This window comes from Rhea americana, unplaced genomic scaffold, assembly GCF_003343005.1.
Source record: "Rhea americana isolate MKP2758 unplaced genomic scaffold, rheAme1 scaffold_121, whole genome shotgun sequence".
NCBI classification, from domain to species: Eukaryota; Metazoa; Chordata; class Aves; order Rheiformes; family Rheidae; genus Rhea; species Rhea americana.
In genome coordinates, this window is record NW_028185273.1 from 388611 (window position 1) to 404959 (window position 16349).

At 43.5% G+C, this 16349-nt stretch overlaps 2 protein-coding genes across 4 annotated transcripts in view; both read right to left on the reverse strand.

Annotated features, from left to right (window-relative positions):
• The window catches only part of PRDM14 (PR/SET domain 14), a 7670-nt gene extending 7073 nt beyond the window's left edge, over positions 1 to 597 (reverse strand). Inside the window, exon 1 of the mRNA XM_085324856.1 lies at positions 87 to 597. Within this exon, the coding sequence (XP_085180982.1) occupies positions 87 to 597 (511 nt within the window). The remainder of the gene's footprint in view (positions 1 to 86) is intronic.
• Positions 598 to 5295: 4698 nt separating this feature from the next.
• The window catches only part of NCOA2 (nuclear receptor coactivator 2), a 182063-nt gene continuing 171009 nt past the window's right edge, over positions 5296 to 16349 (reverse strand). For all 3 annotated transcript variants that reach the window (XM_085324951.1, XM_085324961.1, XM_085324969.1), the window contains 2 exons: positions 13943 to 14032; positions 5296 to 9045 (listed from right to left, as the gene is read on the reverse strand). In XM_085324951.1, coding sequence (XP_085181077.1) covers positions 9034 to 9045; positions 13943 to 14032 — 102 coding nt within the window. In that variant the 3' untranslated portion in view covers positions 5296 to 9033. The remainder of the gene's footprint in view (positions 9046 to 13942; positions 14033 to 16349) is intronic.

Sequence of the window (16349 nt, forward strand, 5' to 3'; positions counted from 1 at the left end):
GGGGCGAGGCGGCCGCCCCCACCCCGACGTGCCGCCAGGCCCCGCTGCCCCCGTCGCCAGCGCCCGGCCGTCGGCAGCCCCCTTACCCGGGCTGCCGGGGGGCAGCCGGAGCCCCGAGATGGCGTGCAGGCTGCCGGCCAGCTGGCTGCTGCGGAGCGCCCCGTACAGCACCGTGTTGAGCTCCTCCTCGGTGAAGTGGTACCTGTGGCTCGGCCCCGGGCGCCCCGGGCTGCGGGCCCCCCGGCGGGGCGGGCTCGGGCAGGGCCGCGGCGGCGAGCCCGCCGGGGCGGGCAGCGGGACAGGAGCCGGCGGCTTGCTGCAGAGGGGCAGGGGGAAGGCGGGGAAGGGCTCGGCGGGCACGGCCGCCGGCTGGCTCAGGAAAGCGGGCAGGCTGCTGAAGCCGAAGGGTGGCAAGGGCGGCGAGGCGGTGACAAGCCTGCCCAGGGGCTTGAGAGGGTGGAAGAGGTCGGGGGCCGCCTCGAAGTACTGGCCGGGAGGGAGGAAAGCGGGGTAGTAAGCCGCGAGGCTCCCTGGGCTCAGCCGGAGCGCGTCTCCGGCCTCCTTGGGGCCCGGCTCGCCGGTCAGGGACAGCGCCATGCCGGGCCCGAGGGCAGGGACCTGCCGGGAAGCGCACGGACAAACGCCTGGGTGCTGCGTGGCTCCCCCCTACCCCTGCTGTGGGGGTCGCGGTGGCCAAGGGGCAGGAGGAGGCCGAGGGAGCCTCCGTCGCCCGGCGCCGTCGGGGCGGGCGGGCTGGCCGCCGCCGGCCCCCCGCGGCTATATGGGGCGGGTGGGGGCGGCCCGCCCCGGCGTCGCGCAGCCCTCGGTGGAGGGGCGGACGGACGGACGGACGGACGGACAGCGGCCGCGGGGGCCGCCCCGACGGGCGCCCCAGCCCCGGGGCGGAGCCGCAGCCATCAGGGCGGCAGCGCCGGCTGCTGGGGGCGGTGCGGGCCGAGGCCCGAAGGGGCGGCCGCGGGGGGACCCCCGGCTGCCGGGCCCCCTCCTCGCGACGCCAGTGTCTCTCCTCCACCTCCTCACGGCTGCACTCGGCTGCTCCCCACGCGAGGCCCGGCCGCACCCGGGTGGGCTCTACCTCTCCCCCGAGGAGGAGGCMGGGGTGCTGGTAGCAGAGCTGGGGGGCAGTGCTCCACACGGATACCCTCACTGCCCTGGGTGAGCACGCCGTCATTCCCTCCCCCCCTTCCCCCAACAGCATCCTCACCCCAGCGGGGTGCCCCAGGGGCTGCGAGTGCCTGGGTTTTCATACGGAAAGATTTTAGTCAAAAAAGGCCTCAAAAATCCAGTGACCTGAACACCCAGCACAACACAGATCCCTCGGCCACAGCAGGTTTTATCCGCTGCTGCAGGGACTTCCCAGGCATCAGGACCAGCCGCCCCCCCCCCTCCCCCCGGGAGCTGGGGGCACAGCCAACATCTGGGCCTTGTCCCTTGCACAGGTGCTGAGTGATCCCCTGCTGCAGGGTTGCTCCCTGTTTTTGTGGGGTTTCTCCATTTTTCGAATCCCTTGTCCCTCCCAGGTGACCATGTACTGGATTTACTATCTAAAGAAGACCCTGATGGGCCTGCAGGGCCCCAGGGCTGAGGGGTCCTTGGGACCCAGGTGTGCAAATAGCCATTGCCACGTATGATCCTTGCTAGTGCAGGGAGCTAAAAACATTCCTTCAGGCTAGCCTGGGAAAGCCCCATGGCAGGCAGGGCACAAAGAGGATGGGTTACAGCATGGTTGCCGTTGGGTGGCTCATTTCTTGGCAATGTCCAGCCTGGTGATGCTGCAGGTGCAGGTGTGGAGGGARYGGATGGAGCGGGCTGTGCAGTGCTGCGGACACCTCAGGGCGCTCACACCCACGGCTCCTTCTCGGGGCTGTCTTGAACCWCCCCTTAATTTTCACTCATGGCATRAGCACTAAGACAGTGAACACAAGGGCACAACCCATCTGAAACGGCCCAGCGCTGATCCGGGCTCTCACACCTCYGCAAACCCCCTTTTGCAGTCAGCCCAGCACAGCTTTGCCCCAAAACTTGAGCCGTGCATTTATGCACTTTGCATTAAACGGCGCTGGGGGGTGTTTGACTCCCACCTAAAACCTCCTTCTCCACCAAACATCAGTTTTGCAAGGTGAACACACTAAATACACCACGGATAGCCAATACATACCCTGTGGGTAGGGAGATGATGGRAATGCAGCCTTCCTAAGCTCACCTGAGTTTCTCTCTTAGCCTGATACTGTGTTTTCAAATATTTCCTTACTTTCTCTGGGTTATTCCAAATCTCTGTTATCTATAGTAAGACAGAACTGACTCTATTGCTTTAGGCAACAGGAAGGCAGTTTAACTTGCTTTTATTGATACTACTAGCATTAAAGCATTATTGAGTGGTGTTATTGAGCATTAGTAGCAAAAAAGTGTAGCAGAGCTAATCAGATGCACAGGAACATATATTTGAACTCGGATTGTCATTGTACAGAAAAGTCTGAGTTATTTGTTTGAAGCAAAGTGTTGCTAGATAATCTGGAGACCTCTAGCTGCCTAGTGCCCAGGTATTGCAACATAAGGAGGGCTTGTGCTGGGGACTTGCTTGCATGGGAGATTCAGAATAAATTAAAACAAATAAAATRTGAGGTCTTTAAATTCTCATCATTAGTTAAATTGGTTTATCTGACCCATATCTAGTCTTGTAGGCACACACAGGGAGAAATKAAAACATTCCCTTTTTTCTGCAAGCCTGGGAGCACAGAGCACAGGAGAAGAAAAAGGCCCACGTCACTGTTACAGCTATTTTCCAGATACTATGTTGAGGCTTTCACTAAGAGGTTAATTGTAGGTTAAGTTACCCTAAGTGGTCAAATCTATTGCAGCATAAAAAGGTCCCAACCTCTGGGAGAAATGGGGAGAGCAGAACTGAGCGCCTTCCAGCAGCTTTGTACAGACAGGTAAATAAAATACTTTGTAAAGGCAAAAGTTTGCATCTCCTCGAAGTATGCACAGACCGCTGCTTTAATGCCTGGGGCCGGCCGGCAGAGGCCAGACAGCGCCCCCCCCCCCCATCTCCGGTGTGTATTGAGCCCTTTTGTGTTAGGAGGTGCCCCRAGCCCCGTCCCTGGTCCCTGGCTGCCACCACTCTCTGCCACACACGCCTGTAACCCCCCCCCCCCGAGGAAAACACAGTTGGAGGGTGATCAGCACCCTCCTGCCAGCTGCTCGGGCCCTTTCTCAGGGAATGCACTGCACTGGGAATTTGGCTACCAAAACGGAGCAGGGGGGCTTCAGCCCCATGCCTGCCCGTCGGGAGCGGGCAGCTGAGCAGCTCCGTCCTGCTCGAAAACCTCGTCAGCAACCGGTGTAAAAACACAACCCGTTTTCAGGTGCAGTTTCCAAGGTCCTTTCTCAGCCTTGCCAGATAAACAAGCTGCCTCTTCTGCAGGGAATGTTAGAGGTGCAAACACAGAGATCAGTTAACTTTGCGGGAACATACGTGGCTCATGCATTTACGCAGGCGCCTTTGCATGCAGAGCGCCCYGGCTGCGGGGAACGGGAGGGAAATCCCATGCAGGAAAAACCTCGCTCTGCCATTCTCTCTGGGAAGGGAAAATCCTGGAAACCAGCCCTGGAGTCGCTGCYGGGGCCAGGCTGGGGGGCTCTCAGCACCCAGTACAGCATGGCAGCGGGACACCCAGCTGCCACGCAGGAGTCCTGCAGCCTCTGGCTACAGCAGTGCCATGCAGGGTTTTTTTTTAGGACTTTATTACGGCTTTTTGACCTGGTGGAAGGCAGTAACAGCACTCCCTCAGCCATGGCTGCCCTCACCCAAGGGATGTTAGAGGTATTTGGCAGTGTCCTTTTTCATGGGGATGCAGGGATGCATGTTGAGGACAAGCACTACGGGACATCCCTGAGAGTGCTTGCCGAGCCGTTGCACCATAGCAATGGCCTAATGTGGATGGATATGCTGGATTGATCAAAATGTTTTGGTCAAGGAACTGCAGCCCAAGTCCTCTCATGCTCCTCTACTAAGTGGACAACTGGGAGAAGCACCGAGCAACAAGCRTGGGAATAATTCAAGGCCTCTGGGCCATCCTTATTCCAGCACAGCAGAAAGCCTCACCCGCAAGACTTGATGCACAGCTTACCAAGGTAAAGCTCTTCCAGAGGCAATGCCACTTTTCATCCCTGTTGGCATCTGTCAGGTTGGAAGCACTGGTATGGATACTACGTGTGCATCCAAAGGTACCCTCTGGTCTCCGCCACCAAAGCCAAGTTACTGTTGCTCATTATTGATGCTCATTATACATTTAAATCAACGCTATGAGTTTTAAATCGTCGAGATTTAAAGAGAACTCTCATTGCTTTTTAAAATAAACGGATGATAAGGGGATTGGAGCTACTGGAGAGAGTCCAGCATAGGGCTACAAAGATGATCAGAGGGCTGGAGCACCTGCCCTCTGAGGAACGGCTGTGAGAGCTGGGCCTCTTCAGCCTGGGGAAGAGAAGACTGAGGGGGGATCTTATCAATGTGTGCAAGTACCTGAAGGGAGGGTGTCAAAAGGATGGGGACAAACTCTCTTCAGCCGTCCCATGTGACAGAACAAGAGGCAATAATCACACTTGTCCTTAGAAAGGCAAGGTTCAAACAGGAAACAGCTTTCCTCTTGATATTCATGAACATTTTCTCTGCTGGATGTTTCTGACTTTGCTTTGGGAAGCAGCATCCCCCTTCCTAGCTTTCCTTACTGTGCTGGTATTTTTTGTCACATGCAAGGATCACCATTATTTTGCTGAAGCCAAACCAAGAGAACTACAAGGTAGGCCTTGTTATTTTAGTAGGAATAGTGAAAGGACGTTATTGGGAGGTCTTCAACAATTATTGTGGCTTTTATATTTTTTTTTCCCCTAATTTAGGTAGCTTTTTCTCACTCATTCCCTAGACAGAGTAGTAGACCATTCTGGTAAACCAGTATTCTTGCAATCATTTTGCATCTCCTGAAACCACCAAGGAAGATGCCCACCGAGTGCTGACTCTGATATATAAAAAAGTACTYATAATGAACTGATCTCAAATTAAGCTAGGAGGTAAAATTTGCAACTAGGATAGGATTATAAGGATAAATGGATTTCAAGAATAACAAGTAGCTGGAATATATAAAACATTCAAAAGAGAAAGCCTGTTGTCTTTTTAAAACCTGCAGATTCATCTATTCTTTAGTACTATCATATGCCTATACCTTTATATGAGAACAAATGAAGACAYAACAGAAACACGTTGAAATCTCTAAAGCCATGTAAAACCCGAAGGCATTAAAATTTATTAAATGATGCAATAACAACAGAATTCTTTATTTACAATAGCATTATTTAACATCAAATAAGCAAATAGCATCAGCAAAGCAATATTAACTTGCATAAATGTATTTAAAATTTCTCTGAATATATCTACCTTTGCATAAACTGCTCACACTAGAAATACAAACATCAATGCAGGTGAACAAAGTGATGTTCAGAGTCAACTCCGTTTTGAAAATAAATCACAACCTGAAACACTGTAAGCTTTCTCCTGAAGAACCATAGTTTATATATTGCTTAATTTTACCCTTGTATAATCTTTTCATATACACACATCTCAGATGCAACTTCATGATGAACTGTACAAATAAAACCCAYAAATGACATAAAGGGAAAAAATTAAATGACAGTAAATGTTTGAAGAAATGTGTCCATCATCTGTATTGAACAACATAAAGATTAAGTGATGATGCACTTATTCCAAAATTGTACACAATTCACTATACAAATATAATACATCGGACAGCTATGTAGGAATATACAAGACTTAAAAACAGATCTAAGGCATTATGCTAGATTTTAGCATTTTGAGGTTCTTGCACATAGCTTTTACCTGTAGTAAGAAACTTAAAAGATTTTGTTTTAGTCTACAAAGAAACACCAGGGAGAAAGTTCTAATTAAAATCAAAGCCACTACAGTAAATTTTCTTTTGTGCAGAGAATGCTTTTGCTCTTAGGCAGCATACTACCATACAAATACTAGAAAACTTTTAAATTCACACCAACAATTAATGGCTTAAGTTGCATTTCAAAACTGATTGTGTATCTTTGGGTTCTGCAAGTGGAGCTGTGCCACCCATTTCATCTGTTAAGCCCATATGAATTCCATTTTTAAACAAAGATTAAAAAATGTATTGTATAAACTGCAAAAACATTGCTTTTAATTAATACAGGCCCAAAGGGATACTGGAGTGGGACAATATTCTAAAGACTGAGTACAAATTAATTCATTGTAGCAAAACAGCTCACTTCACTTCTTAACTTACCACATTACATGAACACTTAAAACAGGTCATATGACCATGTATATATGCTTATTTTTTCACATTATGCGCCTTTCACATTTAGTAATGTTAAGTAGAACACTGATTAATTGTTCCGTTAAACAAAAACCGAGTACTTTCTTCAACAAATTTACTGTATACAGGATGAAAAATACTGATAATGAAGGGAATTGATTTGGCCTTTGTTGTTGTTGTTGTTTCTATAGTGATCAATATGATCAGACGATTCCTTCACTCACTTTTCTTTTTCATTAGCTAGAAGACAATTAAAATCACCATGAACCCAAGCTGAGTCAAAGTGGTAGGTACAATCTCCTTTCTTTCAAAATGGCAATGGATGATGAAGTGTCATGATCATTACAGATGAAAAGGGTTTGCAGGACTGTCATGAAACAGGACAAATTTAAACTACTATGTCCACTGTGAGAAAGAATAATCTAAAGAGGTTATGATTAAGCACTGAAAAAGAATATAATACAACCAAAATTATTTCAAAACTCATTTACACTTTGTGTTGCAGGAAGTTAATCCTTTCAAATTTATACATTTCTTATATAAATAAATTTACCTCAGATGTAGAATGTATGTTTAACACAAATGTCATCATATCATCAAGGCTGCGGAGCTCAGGGATGATAGTTGTTTTAGTTTTCCGTCAGTGCCTAAAAGGATGGCTCAGTTGACCAAAATTTCTTTTGGAGCTGGATAACAAAACGGTGACTGCTGAAAAGTGTTGTTTCTCCAGAAACATGGCGTTGCTTTCTTAGTACATTTCCTCGACTTTCATCAAAAGCCTTCTATAGAAACAACCCTATTTCAAACCACTTTTTCATATTTTCCTTAGCCTTAATATAAAGTAACTGCTATTTTATTTTAACTCCCATCTGAAAAACAAAATAAAACTAATCAAATGGCAACAAAATAAACCTTTCACTCCCAAAAGGCATGGCTGATGARATATTATAAAATGCATTTTATATGACATCCAAAAATTTGTGTTCAGGTTAGAGAGTAGGTGGATTAGGGGTTGGAGGAAAGAAAAGAGAGGTCAAAAACGTCATCAGTTTCTTCGTATTTCAGGTCCTCAGAAACTGATGTCAGTTTAGTAAAAGATTATTCCAACGACAGTGGGCAAGGAAAAAAAATCCCCTAACAGTGGCCTGCTTAGTAACAGTTTCTCTAAGATTCGTTACGAAAGAATATAAACATACAAAAATCAAGAATTGGTTCCTACAGTGGCTGCATATAGTATTAGGTTAGATAAATGACATTATGAGCAGAATCACAAGGTTTAGAAAATAAGAAGTCTCAAGCCTACAAATTAGGTCTAATCAAGGCATTGTGATCCTTTACAAAACACTTTCCCAGGAGACACACACGGCTAAGAAGATATCTAATTTAATACTGAAGTACCTCATTTGGAATCAACTTCACAACATGTATATCTCACAAAAATTATACAAGTAAAACACTTAAGTTTCAACTTAAATTATTGCTTGTTTACATATAAACTGGATTTTAGGTACCTTACAAAACTTCCTCATAGTCCACACTGCTTTAAAATAATTAGAAACACACAACAGCGGTGAAGTCTGTAGTGATATCTGCTATAGGTATTACATGAGTCGTTATTTTCCCAGTTAAGGGAACGGGAACCAGAAATTATCATGCTTTAAAGCAGGTATCTTTAGTTCTTTGATACTATGCACCAATTCTGCCACTACCATAATCAGTACATGCATTATCATTGAACTTGGCTGTTCAGCAACCAGTAACTGAGAGTTACTGAAGAGCTAACCTGTTCTTTTACTCTACTAGAATAAAGAAGATGAGAGAGGTCAGGAGAGCCAGGTAAAAATCAGGATTTGCTGATTTTTAAGAATTCAATTAAATAAGAATGTAACAAACTTACATATTTTTGGATTCATGATTTGCATTATGTTACCAAAAAAACCCCCAACCAAAACACCGTTTATAAAYAGTCCTCTCGTGGGATAATTTTCATCTGTTTTACAACTTTTACCCCATTCAAAATTGGTCTGTATAGTTTTCTACACAGGTTCACCTTCTCTGACTTGTCGCAAATGAAACATATTCATTAGAGGTCAAAATGTACCAGACGCTGCTTCTAAACCCTTCTCCATGCCTCCTCTCCGCCCCAAAATGCAGGCCTTAGTTTAAAACACCAGTTTTCAGATGGAAATGAATCCTTTGCACCAGACTGAGTAGCCAGGGAAAACAAAGCAAAAAAAAAGAAAAAAAAATCTAGAACTAAACAGGAACAGAACAAGAACGTGGTTGTTTTTCCTTAAATACATACATTTAAATACATTCAATCTGACATGGTTTATGAGAATTGCCTGTCAACATTTACTTCGCAGGAGAGATCTAAGTTGCACTAAGGTGAATGCAGTGAACAGACTGAGCAACTGTCTGTACGCTAGCTTCAGACTGTCAAAGAAGAGGCTGCTCGTTCAGCAACGACCGTTTTGACTCCCCTCGGGAAGGCAGAGCTGAGTCCTACCGGCAGCGGGGAGCTGGGCTCCCGCCGCTGCAACTTGCCGGGCAGCTGGGTCACGCCAAATGGACGCAGCTCTTCAAACTGGTAAGGGTTCGGGGCCGTAAGCCCAGTCAGCCGAAGAAAGGAGCAACCAAACCGCCTTCAGGGTCAGCAGTATTTCTGCAAAAATAGAAATTGGAGAAAGAAAAATCATTTTTTTTCCTTCCTGGATGCTGGAAGGACAGATAGGTGAACGAGACGTGGATGCTGTTGTGCAGTACACGATTTCCCTCCACAATACTCTGAACAGGTTGCAATGCACACATTTTTATTCACCTACATTGATGCATTACTTTAAACTTGAKATTTGATTTCAGTTTACAAACCCACTCTTTTCTTTGTGTATGCTGATACAACAGGCCTGTGATTAACTCCAGTGAAATCAGTGGGGGTTTGCTTCACTACATCCTTCAGTYCTTAATTCACTCCAATTATCATGGGTATTATAACAACTCGGGCTTGTCTACCATTTGTAGACGCCACATAAAGGYACGGCAATATGGTTTAAGCGAAGTTGGTCTCAAACTTCGGTTGTGAGCCAAATTTCTCTGTGTTACACTCATTCTTTTCTCTTCAACAATTATAATTAAAAGGGGAATAAAGAAGAATAAAGAAAGCTTCAGCTAGCAACCCATAAAGATGTTCTTTACTTCATAATTATTACCCTTGCTGTGTCTTTATACAAACTGGTTTCAGCTAAGTTGATTATTGTACTTTCTTATTTTTAAAAAAACCCCAAGGATGTGGTTTTGACAGTTGTTTTAAGACTGCCCCTTCCCGTGCCTGCAGCGTGCACCTCTCTGTCTGCCTCCCCTTGTCACCTCCTGCGCCCACATGGCTTTGTGGTCAGGGACTCAACCCAGCTGAAAGCTATTTTCTTTCCCCCGGGTTGGTTTTCACTTGCACCCAGTGGTGCCAAGAGGAGCCCTTTGCTCAGCAGCCTCCCGTCTGGCCCGGGAAAGGTCTCATTTGCTCCATGAGCTCCGGCAGGAGGCAATTTTCTCGCTGGCCACCTGGCCCTCCTCTGGGAGCTGTCTCCAGACTCGACCACCTTCCCCTGTGCAGTCCCAGGAGGTGAGAYGCAGCCCTCCACGGCACCGGGCTCGGGTACGTCCAGCCCTGCCCGCGGGCACAGCTGGAGCTCTCAGAGCCGCGAAGAAACACACGGAGGCCAACACGGACCCTCCCCACGGCAAACACGGCGGCGCTTCTCATTTTGTTTTCTTGAGAGGGTGAAGACACCACACTCGCTTCCCTCAAAGCCTCGCTGATAAGAACAAACTCAACTTTGGCTTCTCTTCCTAACATGTTGAGAGGCAGTTCTGGGACTGGGTTAGCACCTCCTGATGATAAAGTCTGAACAGATTTCTGCAAAGCCAGAGGAGATATCCTCATTTTCAGAGTGGATGTTTTGCAAATAGTATCTCTGCAGAGTTGTTTTCCACTAGAGAAATGACTTAAATAAATAACTTTTGCAGAGAATGAATTTGCTTTATAATTTAACAAAAAGTCACAGGGTGATAAAATGTATTAAGAAGGAAATTACACAAAGAAGGTACAAATTACTTTTAGAAACCTTTCTTTTTATTTTTATTTAGCTATAACCAAAGTAAAGAGAAGTTCATGGAAATTTGTCAAATTATTATTCTCACGATGATAGTCAATGTGGGAAAAATTACTCAGAATAACTTCCATGTCTGATTTATTTAACTTTAAAATAGAGAAGTAATCTGAAAACCTGGCYATCAACAACAAGAGTACTGCTACATGGTGTTCAATTAAGTTGGATGTCTCTCAAAAACTTCAGATACATACACTATTTTTCTGAGATACTTGCTTTTAAACAGCATCAAATTCAGACATTTTTCCTTTACCACCTAAAGTTAGTTTATAAAAATTTGTTCCAATAATTGTGAAATAATAAGTTATTAAACTGTTCTTGTTGCAACAATATTCAGGTCTACAAATAAAGGGTACCTTTCACCTTGAAGGAGACAGAATTATTTTTTTTTCTCTAGTTACTTTTAAAACAATCTGTTTGTATTTTTGCATCATCCTTGTATGCCCTAGGAGCTCTGGAAGTCTTACCCTTAGCATATTAAAAGAAAATGAAACAGTATTAAGCAAATAGGAATTAGAATAGTAACTGTAGTATATACATATTTCAGTAACAACATGTTACACCCTGGTTGCTCAACGCTTAAGAGAACTGATCCATTTAAAGAGTACAATTCCCTAAAATCAAATTTACGAAACACTGAAAAATAATCCAAATTTGTCAGATGAATATTCTCAGCTCTAACATGTTAAAGTCACAACCACCAAGGGATGAAGAACATTAATCCTCTCTTCAGCCSTCTAATTATAAAGTTTGTACTTAAAAAAAAAAAGTTGCATAGAAGTAGTTTATAGTGTGAAAACAGGAGCTACTTAAACTCTACTGCAGTTCAAAGTTCTGTGAAAAGATAGTTCTAGTGCTTATAAAAGAATTGTAGCATGTATGTAAAGCTCTCCACCTTTTCCTTGGCAGTATTAGAGCTGTATTAGTGGAATAAAATTAAAATTTGCACTACATTGAGGGTAATCAGATGTACTCTTGCAAAATAATTCAAGAGGTTTAAGATTTTTTTTTCCAGTTGAGTCATTACTGCTGTCAGGCATGGCCACTCGCTATTTTATTGTCATGGCACTGAGCCCATTATTTTAATTTCACCCCCCTTCAGTGGCACSTTTGTCCATAGGAGACCTAACTTCAGCTGAAGTCCTGCCACTCAGTTTCTTCCACTTGCCCTTAAGACTCTCTTCTCTGAATTTTCTCTTGATTTTTTTTCTCCATTCTCTCTCATATGCCTCCAGGCCTTTTCTGTCATATATACTCTCTCCTTTTTTTTTTTCCCCTCAAGTCATTCTTTAAAATTGACTTCTTCTTTTCTCTTCTTCATTCTCCACTTCTCCTTTCTTTCCTCAATGGTACCCTGTATTTTGTTTTCTGATGGTCTGGCTTCTTTTTATATATGGAATTCTATAGAATAAGGAAAGTATTAAGTAACTAAAAATTCCTTGGTATATGTCAGCTTATGGTAAAACAGGARAAAACACATCTTTTTATCAGTCATCAAAGTGACCGTGAAAAGGTTGTAGAAAAGATTCTCCATTCCCAGATCCTCCACTCTTGGAGACACGTACCTCTCATGTGAACCCCTAAGGTATTGAAAAGAATTGGCCTCCAGGGAGTTTAAAAGACATACAAGTGCAAAAAGAGATGGACACAATAAAATACACATCTGGCTACTTCTTTGTCAGTACTTTCATGCCCTTCATTTTCATTAATCTCAACATATTTTGAGTCAATAGCTTTCTCTTATTATTCAAATTTCTTTTTTTTCTAACAGCAGAAAAACTTTAAATTTATGCTATTGGATTCAGTATTAGAGAAAAATTTGTGTATTTAATTCCATCTTTCTGATTTCAACACTGCATTACAAGGAGAGGATGGGAAATGATGCTGTAAAAGATGGACCTCAAGCAGGTTAAAAAATAACTCTCATAGAAATAACAGCTTAGATCTGCCTCTTTTGTTTACTTTCAAAGACAGTTGTCTGCCAAGAGCGTGTGACATTTCAGTAACTTAAATAAATGTAGTCTCCCTCAGGGTCTTTCTTATTCAGATCATTGCTCCTGTTGCTGAAAACTGGCTATTACACTCCGGTTATAACCTAAGTTATTATGTCCAAATCAACGTTGAATAAAAATTTACCAACAGAAGAAACACTGAGATCAGTAGTGCTAATATTAATCAAAACATAAGGAGAAAAGCTAAGCTAAAGGAGCTGCCCGTTTCACTTGTAACCTCTGTTTCTCTAATACCACTAGAGGACCATGAAGTTCTTAAGCCCGAAGTCTTCAGCGGTTTCAACTTGCGAGCCCCGGTACGGAGCGCTCCTCGACTAGGCGCCCGCACAGCGGCGCGCAACCAGACGCAGCAAGCYGGGAACGGAGCGCGTAAAGCGGCGCGTCTTAAGGGCCTCACCACTAACTGCTCTGCAAAGGCGGGCAGCCGGGCAGCGGCTCTGCGGCCAGCCCGGAGCCGAGCGCCAGCGCCGGGACGAGCCCGCGGGGGCAGCAGCCGCTAGATGGTGCTTCCACCCCGCGCCCGCGCCCGCGCCGCCCGCCGGGCGGGCGCTGCCCTTGGATCGCACAGGAAAAAAAAAAAAAAAAAAAAAAAAAAAAAAAAAAAAAAAAAAAACAAAACAAAAAATCGTTCTCCAGCTTCAGACCACACCAGGTCTCAAAATACTGGCTTTGTTTTAACGCGCTTATTTTAAATGAAGTTTTTTCCATCAAAAGACCTTTCTCTGAAGGGGGGGGGGGCACAGAAAAAGTACCTCATTTACCTGGCCAGATGCCAGGAACTCTACAATGGCTTTCCTTCAATATTGTTACTGTCTGGAACACAAACCATTTTTGACCAAAGCTAGTGCTAATTTCTCTATCAGTTGGAGATCTGTGTGAAAATTAGTTCACTATTACATTCTCAGAACAAGTATGGTATAGAAAGCAATAAATAAAGTAATTCATAAAATTGGTGCCCTAAGGATAATGCAATGAAAAGTGGAAAAGCACTTAAGCAGGACAAACATTAAATAGGTTAAACATGCAGCAGTGAAAATACAAATCACAAGTCTCTCTCACCATCAGAAAGCAGTCATGTAATTGTTTTGTAAAAAGCAAATAAACCATAAATAAAAGTCTGCTGAACTTAACTGTTAATTCAGTATGTGTTAATATATTCTGTATTATTCACTTTAATAATGCTGGTGGGATCTAAATAAGGAACTTAGAGATGTCACCAAAAGATAAATTAAAAAAAAATAACTGTGAAGGCCTTAAATAAAATTACTAGCACCCTGGGTACTTTTAACTTTGTAAGTAAGAAAAACCATACTGTATCCATGATAGACCACACTATACTGACTGTACGGTTCCTTTTCTTGTGCCTATATATGTAATTTCTTACCCGTGTTGCATCTCCGTCCTGTTTTATCATATCCATTCCAGGTAGCTGGTTTGGAAAAAGATTGCCTCCCCTCATAGCAGGATCATTAACCTATTGATAACAAGATATTAAGGCAAATGGATTAAAAATATGTTGGAAAAAGGGATGAGAATTAAAAACAACATCATAAACCACTATGGTATTTGCATATACAAATATCCACTTCTGAAATGAGGCTSTCAGGGGGGAGGTAACTATACAGCTGAGCATCCCTCTTGTTCAGCATGTACTTGACTCTTTATTATTCTGCTTCATAGTCAACAACAAAAATTTCATTCCTGATGCTACGGCCCTTGTGCATATTTTACAGAGTCCATACATCAGGCCATGTTATTTTAAGACGAGATGCTGCTATGAAGGTCCTGAAACTAGAAACGCATAGCCACTTTCCTATCCTCAATGACCTGCAGACTTTCTGCTTCTGCAACCCATCATGCAATTTTTCAAAGCCTGATGAGAAAGCATGTAGGCTGAATTATATTCAGTATTGATTTAGTTCTAATGACATATCTTTTTCTGCTTGTAAGCAATGGAAAGAAGATAGCATTAAATGGGAAAACCTGCAGCCGCATGCTTTCCTAAATGGATGATCTCAATAGTTTGCTGAATACAGCCACTGGAAAGTACTGAATCTGTGTGCCTCTGCACAAACAAAGGGTGCTTCATTATGTGGAAAAATTGGCTAGCCGAATTTACATCGTTGATTTCTTAATCACAGGATTAATCTTACCACGTAGGAATGGATAGAGAATACAAAACATAGCCCTCCAGCAAGGCTCTCAGTATTAGTAAATCCAACTTTGCTTAGAAGTTTTAAAGCCTCTTTCTGGAGAGTCTTTGTTGACTCAGTTCTCTCTCACACCTCCCGCATATCAGATGGCTGGGATAATATTGAAGATCTGTCCCTCTAGACTTTTCTGGCAGGAAAATGATGTTTTCTGTTTAATTTGCCCTTTAGGAGAYTCTTGGTTGCCCCAGAGAGGAAAATCTGCCACTGTACTACCCCATTTCAGCTGTAACAACCTGCATACCTTGAATTTACCACACCAAAGCCTTCCTGTTTCAAGTCCTCCTGATTGTTCTGTTTCTGTTAGTATTCACTGATTTTGCAAAGAGCTGCAGAGCTACCTGCACTTATATGGTTAAAAAGGTGGTCTCTGCAATGCAGCTAGAGGCGAGAAAGCAGCTCTACAGCAAAGGTTAGGAATGTAAGTGTTTTTGCTTCATAATTTTCAACTCTCAAGCAACTGATTATTTAARCACTGTAAGCCACCTAGTGATGTTTTCCACTTCTTAACGACAAATGGACAGATTTTTTTTAAACATGAATCTGGAAATTTAAATAAAAAAGGAGGAGAACCATACTATTTTGTTTGGTAAGAAAGAGAGCAGAAAGCTTCACAGCTTTATCTATATGCATTTGGCTGAGCAACAGAATCCATGTTTGAAAAGTACTTTCTGCTGTTTACCAACATTCATCAGAAGATCTGGCGCAACAGGCACATGCCCACATGCCATCGCTATCTTGTTCAGTAGACAAGGAAAGGAAAAAATAAAAAGCAAAAATACAAAATCATAGTTTACTGAATCAAAAAGAGTTTTGGAACAAAAAGAATGGCACATGTAGAGTTAGGACAGTTATGGAAAAGCACACGGCTCCAGCAGCAAAGGCATCGATTAAGTTCCAGTTACAGATCTCTTTGCCAGTGATGATGAAAGARTTGTGACTGGCATGGTAACAGATACAACAAAAAATAGGTAAGAGTTTTGTTATAGGAATAAATTCACTTCAGAAGTCTGTGAAAAATAAAACCATCCATATTAACACATTAACATTTCTGACTACAACAGCAATTCAGTCAGAAAGTAAGAAAAGTAAGGAAAATAGCCAAAAAGTTAAAGAGGCTTATATAGTTTTCTTAATATTTTTCTGAAATAAGAGATTTTTTACAGATGATTCTGTAAGAAGGCAAGTTAAGTGGTGTTATTAATTATCAAATCCAACTAAAACAAGATGGGACATGTTTTACAACCCCTTTGCAATTAAACTAAGCATGTTACTACAGCCTCCTGCCAGTAGAGCAGAATTATTTGGAACACRTCTAGAAAGAAAAGTCTCATACCACTCCTCAGCTCCTTTCATCCAATATGCAGAACAGCTCTAGTCTGTTTTCAAAAGTCTTTTTCAAGATGATTCTTAGTTAATGCCATGCAAGTTTTGACCCTGGCAGTATTGCAAGCCTGTAGATTAATAAACATCTACTCTGAGGAGACATCTAGGGGGTGGTTTATTTTATATACTGAAAAGTTTCTCCTCCTGCAAAGATTGCTTTTCTGACAGCTGAGTAAATCACATGTGTCTGTGATG